Genomic DNA, 9,077 nt, shown 5'->3' with positions numbered 1-9,077 from the left:
GTGGGGGTTAGGAGTTGGGGGATTCCAGCACAACAAGATTGAAAGACACTAGGGTAGGGTGGGGAAGAGCCAATTGGAGGACAAAGCTCCCTTTGAGTGTAAAACACAGATGCAGATTAGCAGGCCATGAGCAGCTTGGATTCGATTGCAAATTCTATCAAAATCTATATGCATCAGTCTGAAGAAGGGTCCTGGCCTGAAACATCATCTATTTATGTCCAGCGATCTGTCTGATATGCAGAATTGCTCCAGCACTGTGCTTTTCTCAAGATTCCAGCATTTGCAGTTTCTTGTCAATATAGATCTAAATCTACATTGTTTTGCACCTCCACAGTTCTCCAGGGTGGTCTGCATTCTTTATTTGGGTTGCTAAATTGTCAAGATGTATGGAAAAGAAAGGACACACTTTAATCTTAATCCAACTACTTTAGACTTTAGAGATACAGTGTAGAAACAGGCACTTTGGCCCACCATGTCCAGCAATCATCCACACATTAGTTCTCTCCAATACATTAGGGACAATTTACAATTTACAGAAGCCCATTAACTTACAAACCGGTGGGAGGAAACTGAAGAAAACCCACATGGTCACAGGGAGAACGTAGAAACTCCATAGACAGCACCCGTAGTCAGGATCTAACCCGGGTCACTGGCGCTCGAAGGCAGCAGCCCTACCGTTGTGCCACCCAAAGAAGGGAATGTAAGGTACAAGTAACTACTGAATGTAGTTATTTATAAAATATAAACCACTTCAAGAATGATGATTGTAAAAGAAAATCATGGTACACCAAGGCTTTCTTATATTTATTTAACCTAAAATTTGATGGCTTTTCTAGTTTTGTTTCCATTAGAAATATTCAGTGAAGATTTATTGAACCACACTCACAGAAGCACTTGCTGTTTTTAGGAATGCAGAGAAACAGACATTAGTTAAATAAGTCAGTGCATAACTGCAGAGTTCATACAGACAATAGAAACCAGACATCTGCCTGTCTCTCGTTGAAGGTTATTCTCTCTCCTATCCATCAAAAGCATTCGCTGTTGAGGCAGCTTGTCATTGTTTTGTGTACCATGCCCATTATGTGCACACCCCGGCTGGCCTGTGCTGTCCCAGTAATGAATTGAAGCGCTAATGTCAGTTGAAGATGACAAGTTGCTGAGGCCCATTATGTACCATGGAAAACTATGCAATGGGAATGCTATTAGAAAGAACTCAGTAGCTATAAAGGCTATTCTTCCAATCATTTGTTCAAAATGAATCATGTGACAAGCTAGGACTAACGAATGCATGAGCTGTATTCCAATGATAAATTGAAATGCTGCTTGCCCTCACAATTATGAAAAAGGCATTGGATCATGTTTTGTAGGTTTGCTCCTGCAGTTACAGTTTGAGATACAGCATGGAAAAGGCCCTTTAGCCCAACGAGTCCACACTGACCAACAATCACCCGTACACTATTTCTATCCTATACACTAAGGACAAATTACAGAGGCAAATTAACCTAAAGAACTGTACATCTTTGGAATGTGAGGGAAAACCCAAGCACATGGAGAAAACCCACAGTCACAGGAAGAGTGTACAAACTCCGTACAGACAGCACCTGTAGTCAGATTGAACTGTAGTCACTGTAAAGCAGCAACTCTACCACTGCACCATCCTCTTCTTTCATGAAAAACCTCTATTTTCCCATTGGAGATCCTTACCGACAATAAAAGTAACCTTTCAAAATGAATTATAGCTACCTGGATTAAACGTACCCAAGCACCAGCAATCTTTACCTCTGCAAGCCATCAATACCTTCACAGAGGGAGAAAGAAGAGGCAGGGTGGAGGAAGTGTTACCGTGAGATGAATAATTGAAAACACGAGAAGAAAAATTAATGTGAGCGAAAAAGCACTTTAAAAGTCTGTTTTTTGGCAAAAGATTGGCTGATGCTCCACAGGTGTGCTAGCTACACAATTGGGAAATTGACTTTCACCTCAGACTTGGGTTTTGTGCTATTAATTTATGAAATACACAAAAATCTCATACTAACTCAGTACAATTAATTTAGATTTTACTGTAGTGATACGGCATGGAAACAGGCACTGCAGCCCACTGAGTCCGCACTGATCAGTGATATAGACAAAATTGCGGAGCATTTGGATAGCAGTAACAGGATCGTTCCGAGTCAGCATGGATTTCCGAAGGGGAAATCATGCTTGACTAATCTTCTGGAATTTTTTGAGGATGTAACTAGGAAAATGGACGGGAGAGCCGGTGGATGTAGTGTACCTTGACTTTCAGAAATCCTTCGACAAGGTCCCACATAGGAGATTAGTGGGCAAAATTAGAGCACATGGATTTGGGGGTAGGGTACTGTCATGGATAGAAAATTGGTTGGCAGACAGAAAGCAAAGAGTGTGGATAAATGGGTCCCTTTCAGAATGGCAGGCAGTGACTAGTGGGGTACCGCAAGGCTCGGTGCTGGGACCTCAGCTATTTACAATATGCATTAATGACTTGGATGAAGGGATTAAAAGTAACATTAGCAAATTTGCAGATGGCAAAGTTGGGTGGTAGTGTGAACTGTGAGGAAGATGCTATGAGGTTGCAGGGTGACTTGGACAGGTTGTGTCAGTGGGCGGATGCATGGCAGATGCAGTTTAATGTGGATAAGTATGAGGTTATCCACTTTGGTGGTAAGAATAGGAAGGCAGATTATCTGAATGGTGTCAAGTTAGGAAAAGGGGTCATACGAGATCTGGGTGTCCTGGTGCATCAGTCACTGAAAGGAAGCATGCAGGTACAGCAGGCAGTGAAGAAAGCCAATGGAATGTTGGTCTTCATAACAAGAGGAGTTGAGTATAGGAGCAAAGAGGTCCTTCTGCAGTTGTACAGGGCCCTAGTGAGACTGCACCTGGAGTACTGTGTGCAATTTTGGTCTCCAAATGTGAGGAAGGATAGTCTTGCTATTGAGGGCGTGCAGCGTAGGTTCACAAAGTTAATTCCCGGAATGGCGGGACTGTCGTATATTGAAAGACTGGAGCGACTAGGCTTGTATACACTGGAATTTAGAAGGATGAGAGGGGATCTTATTGAAACATGATTATTAAGGGGTTGGACATGTTAGAGGCAGGAACCATGTTCCCGATGTTGGGGGAGTCCAGAACCAGGGGCCACAGTTTAAGAATAAGGGATAGGCCATTTAGAACGGAGATGAGGAAAATCTTTTTCAGTCAGAGTTGTAAATCTGTGGATCTCTGCCTCAGAAGGCAGTGGAGGCCAATTCTCTGAATGCTTTTTAAGAGAGCTAGATAGAACTCAAGGATAGCGGAGTCAGGGGGTATGGGGAGAAGGCAAGAACGGGGTACTGATTGAGAATGATCAGCCATGATCACATTGAATGGTGGTGCTGGCTCGAAGGGCCTACTCCTGCACCTATTGTCTATAACCCTTACACTAACACACATTATCCTACGCATTAGGGATAATTTAACATTTTCACTGAAGCTAATTAACCTTACAAACCTGTACGTCCTTGGAGTGTGGAAGGAAACCGGAGCACCCAGAGAAAACCCACGTGGTCACAGGGAGAACGTACAAACTCCATACAGATAGCACCCTTAGTCAGGATCGAACCAAAGTTTCAGGCACTATAAGGCAGCAGCTCTACCGCTATGTGGTGTTGCCCTAATGTATTTAATGAACACATTAGGGCGACACCACATAGCAGTAGAGCTGCTGCCTTATAGTGCCTGAAACTTTGGTTCGATCCTGACTAAGGGTGCTATCCGTATGGAGTTTGTACGTTCTCCCTGTGACCACGTGGGTTTTCTCTGGGTGCTCCGGTTTCCTGCCACACTCCAAGGACGTACAGATAAAATCCACTTTTCCTTTTACTAAATGTAGAGGATAGGACAAGACACAGATGATGTGGTGTTGCAACGAATAAAATACTGTAATAACAAGGAACTACAGATGCTGGGTTACCAAAGAAAGACATAGTGGTGGAGTAACTCCATGGGTTGAATTGCTGCTGTGCAGTGCCAGAGACCAATCCTGACCACAGGTGCTGTCTACGGTGTTCCGCTCTCACATCTTTTATTATGGGCTCTAGCATTTTTCCCATCAACGTCACGCTAATCAGTATAATACTGTTTTCTCTCTAGTTCCTTTTTTAAATATTGGTTAGCTTTCCTCCAATCTGTTGGATGTGTCTCAAAGTCTCAAGAATGTTGGAAAATAGCCATCAATGTATCTGCTGATTACATGGCCACTTCTTTAAATACCCGCCTGGCATTGTTTGGGTTTTTTGCTGCTCTTGACATGACCTGGCATTCCTTAGCTGAAAATTATGGCTCTGGTAACCCGGTATACACACTATCACTACCTTCACCAAAATACCACTGGAAGCATTCAAGGCACAGAAAATTGTGAGTGGTCAATGTTATTTTATTTGATTACAAAAATAATCTCCACCTTTCACTTTTGACATTATAACATTGTCTGAATATTTACAAGATATAACATTTAATTACTAACATTTAAATGTTTAAAGTTATTAATGACTAATTGTCTTGTAAACCTTTCACATATTTGAAATTTATAAAATGCAACTATTCAATGAGGTAAAATTTTCATTTCTGCCAGTCAATTTATTTTAAAACTTTGAACAAGCTCAGCGTGCCATGATCATTATTGTGCACATCCATCTTTTAAACCTATAACTTGATTACAAGTCAATGCACCTTCCATAGTTTGCTGACATACATAGGACCCCAGGTTTTACCCTTCACTGGCACAATTAATTGTCCATGCTGAACACCTTTAGCAAATGTGAAGTTATGAGAAAGGGAACGTGCCAAGTCTGCTAAATCCACAGTCTGAATGTTGTCAGAAGAATTCAGGAGAGAGGCCACAACATCATCATTTTCTGCCCGTGACAGTGTGCATGTAGAATAAACCAATGTCCCTCCAGGGCGCAATGCCTCAAGAGCAGACCTGCAAGCCAACAGTAGAAAGTTAAACCTTTTGTATCAAATGCAGAACAGAAGTTAACATCAAATCATAAGTAATGCTATCGTCCAATCACAAACATACACAATCGTTTCTTTAAAACTTCTCTCTACAGAGACAGTATATTCTAAGAGTGTTTCAAGTTATGCCACAGTGTATCACAATAATTCTAGGGTTCTCTGGAACATAAAACAGAACAGTACAGCCCACAATGTCTGTGCCGTACATAAAGCTAAGGTAAACTAATCTTTGTTCCCCTCCGCCCCCACATCAACGAGTTCCGCGTCCGCCATGACGTGGAGCTCTTCTTCCGCCGCCTCCGCCTCCGAGCCTTTTACCATGGTAAGGAGTCCCGACCCCGCACTGATGACCCCTTCTCCCGTCTCCAACGGACCCCCTCCACTTTTACCCCCCAGTATGGCCTACTACCCCCACTAGAACTTTTTATTTCAAACTGCCGGCGTGACATCGGCCGCCTCAAATTTTCCACCCCCCTGACTAACTCTAACCTCTCCCCTCCTGAACGTGCAGCCCTCAACTCACTCCGTAACAACCCGGACTTAATAATTAAACCCGCTGACAAGGGAGGGGCTGTGGTAGTCTGGCGTGCTGACCTCTACCGCACCGAGGCCAGACGACAACTATCAGACACCTCTTCCTACCTATCCCTGGACCATGACCCCACCGATGAACACCAGACCTTCATCAGCAGCACCATCACCGACCTCACCAACTCCGGCGAACTACCCCTCAGTGCCTCCAATCTCATAGTTCCCCAGCCCCGCACGGCCCGATTCTACCTCCTACCCAAAATCCACAAACACAATTGTCCCGGCAGACCCATTGTCTCTGCCTGCTCATGCCCCACCGAACTTATCTCTACCTACCTCGACTCCATCCTATCCCCCCTGGTCAAATCCCTCCCCACCTACGTCCAAGACACCTCACACGCTCTCCATCTCCTGGATAACTTCCGGTTCCCAGGCCCCCACTCCCTCATTTTCACCATGGATGTCCAGTCACTCTACACTTCCATCCCCCACAAGGATGGTCTCGAAGCCCTCCGTTTCTTCCTCGACCGTAGAACCAGCCAATCCCCATCGACCAACACTCTCCTCCGCCTAGCAGAGCTGGTTCTTACCCTCAACAACTTCTCCTTTGACTCCTCCCACTTCCTCCAAACCAGAGGCGTAGCTATGGGCACTCGCATGGGCCCTAGCTACGCCTGCCTCTTTGTCGGGTACGTCGAACAATCCCTGTTCCAGACGTACACTGGCCCCATCCCCGAACTCTACCTCCGCTACATCGACGACTGCATTGGTGCTACCTCTTGCACCCATGCAGAACTCACTGACTTTATACACTTCACCTCCAATTTCCATCCTGCCCTTAAATACACCTGGACTATCTCTGACATCTCCCTCCCGTTTCTGGACCTCACCATCTCCATCACAGGAGAAAAATTAGTGACGGACATTTATTACAAGCCCACCGACTCGCACAGCTATCTGGACTACACTTCTTCCCACCCGGTCCCCTGCAAAAAGTCTATCCCCTACTCCCAATTCCTCCGTCTACGCCGCATCTGTGCCCGGGATGAGGTGTTTCAGACTAGGGCTTCCGAGATGTCCTCGTTTTTCAGAAAACGGGGCTTCCCCTCCTCCATTATAGATGAGGCTCTCACTAGGGTCTCTTCTACATCCCGCAGCTCCGCTCTTGCTCCCCATCCCCCCACTCGCAACAAGGACAGGATCCCCCTCGTTCTCACCTTCCACCCCACCAGCCAGCGGATCCAACATATCATCCACCAACATTTCCGTCACCTACAACAGGACCCCACCACTGGCCATATCTTCCCATCCCCTCCCCTCTCTGCATTCCGCAGAGACCGTTCCCTCCGCAACTCCCTGGTCCACTCGTCCCTTCCTACCCAAACCACCCTAACCCCGGGCACTTTCCCTTGCAACCGCACGAGATGCAACACCTGTCCCTTTACCTCCCCCCTCAACTCCATCAAAGGACCCAAACATTCTTTCCAGGTGAGACAGAGGTTCACCTGCACCTCCTCCAACCTCATCTATTGCATCCGCTGCTCTAGATGTCAACTCATCTATATCGGCGAAACCAAGCGCAGGCTCGGCGATCGCTTCGCTGAACACCTGCGCTCGGTCCGCATTAACGCCACTGATCTCCCGGTGGCCCAGCACTTCAACTCCCCCTCCCATTCCCAGTCTGACCTCTCTGTCATGGGCCTCCTCCAGTGCCATAGTGAGGCCCGCCGGAAATTGGAGGAGCAGCACCTCATATTTCGCCTGGGCAGTTTGCGGCCCGGTGGTATGAACGTTGACTTCTCCAACTTCAGATAGCTCCTCTGTCCCTCCCTTCCCCTCCTCCTTCCCAGATCTCCCTCTATCTTCCTGTCTCCACCTATATCCTTCCTTTGTCCCACCCCCGACATCAGTCTGAAGAAGGGTCTCGACCCGAAACGTCACCCATTCCTTCTCTCCCGAGATGCTGCCTGACCTGCTGAGTTACTCCAGCATTTTGTGAGTAAACTAATCTCAAGTGGCCTGCACTTGATCCATATCCCATTATTCCGTGCATGTCCTTGTGCCCACAATATTGAACCACGGGAAGACTTTCTAAATCAAGATTGAGATCAAATGTTTTTTCATAAATAGTAAGTGAACTTTAATTTTTTTTATCAGCAGTAAACTAGGAAATTCGGAAGACATTTTACCTCACTTAAAACTTTAAATAGTTTTAACAGTTAAACTATTAACAGTTAATATTGGAAGCCCATGTCATATACAAATTTTACAACTCTGCATTACGGGCTGTAATTCAATGAAAGTCATCCAAATAGAAAACTGTGGTTTTAATTCCTTAGCAAATTAATTTTAGAATATCCCTTTTAAATGTGGATAACTTTTCGCTGTGCTCTGCTTTAATACAGGGATTAAACAATTTCAAATAAACAGGTTAGTACAAGTTGCTGACCAGTATGAAAAAATGTAGATTTAAGGAAATGCAAGAAAGTGTTAATTGGCCCAGGAGACAATCAAATCAATTGATATTCATACAATTCACAAATATAATATTTACACATATATAAACTGCACTTGTACTACAATTTTAGGTCAACCTTTCAATAAAACATGCATGAGCTTGGCAATGCTATTTTACATCTCAGTTTTAGGCTTCTAATTGCACAGCTTGCATCACCATTGTAAATAAAACAATATTTAAATATTGTTACATTTTTAAAGCAATAGCTCCATTAGATCTACATCCAGTTAAAACACAAAACTAATTACTATGGAAGTAATGCAGCATGGTAAAGATACATGATGGTATGTAAAATATCAGCCAATGAAAAAAGCTTAACAAATAACTCACTCAATTAACTCCATTAAATGTGTAACATTAAAAATAAAATGGCAATCGACTGAAATAATTATTAAAGTTAACTATGCTACAAGAGACTTTGGCATTTGGTATTTTGTACTAAGCACCTCTCCACTAAATGCACTTTAATGTAATTCAAAAGTACAGTTAGCTTCTGCTAAATGGGTTACTGGAATTGTGAGTTCCTGAAAAACAACCAATTAACTCAAAAAAGAGCTGATTCAATAAAAATATGACATTATGGATTGAAAACTAGTTTCCATTAAAAGGGCGACTGAATCAGCATCACTGTTAAGCGTTTAATAGGATGTACAGTGCCCTCCATAATGTTTGGGACAAAGACCCATCATTTATTTATTTGCCTCTGTACTCCACAATTTGAGATTTGTAATAGAAAAAAAATCACATGTGGTTAAAGTGCACATTGTCAGATTTTAATAAAGGCCATTTTTATACATTTTGGTTTCACCATGTAGAAATTACAGCAGTCCCCCTAATTACATAGTCACCTTATTTCAGGGCACCATAATGTTTGGGACACAGCAATGTCGTGTAAATGAAAGTAGTCATGTTTAGTATTTTGTTGCATATCCTTTGCATGCAATGACTGCTTGAAGTCTGCGATTCATGGACATCATCAGTTGTTGGGGCTCTTCTCTGGTGATGCTCT

General features: G+C 43.9%; 1 protein-coding gene across 3 annotated transcripts in view; it reads right to left on the bottom strand.

Moving 5' to 3' along the window:
- Positions 1-4,564: 4,564 nt before the first annotated feature.
- The window catches only part of LOC144598763 (tRNA (cytosine(34)-C(5))-methyltransferase, mitochondrial-like), a 34,783-nt gene continuing 30,270 nt past the window's right edge, over positions 4,565-9,077 (bottom strand). For all 3 annotated transcript variants that reach the window (XM_078409155.1, XM_078409156.1, XM_078409154.1), the window contains exon 6: positions 4,565-4,984. In XM_078409155.1, coding sequence (XP_078265281.1) covers positions 4,723-4,984 — 262 coding nt within the window. In that variant the 3' untranslated portion in view covers positions 4,565-4,722. The remainder of the gene's footprint in view (positions 4,985-9,077) is intronic.

The sequence above is a fragment of the Rhinoraja longicauda genome, chromosome 12, assembly GCF_053455715.1.
Source record: "Rhinoraja longicauda isolate Sanriku21f chromosome 12, sRhiLon1.1, whole genome shotgun sequence".
Classification (NCBI taxonomy): Eukaryota; Metazoa; Chordata; class Chondrichthyes; order Rajiformes; family Arhynchobatidae; genus Rhinoraja; species Rhinoraja longicauda.
The sequence above is the reverse complement of the archived record's forward strand: the minus strand, read 5'-3'. Positions and strand labels throughout refer to the sequence as shown.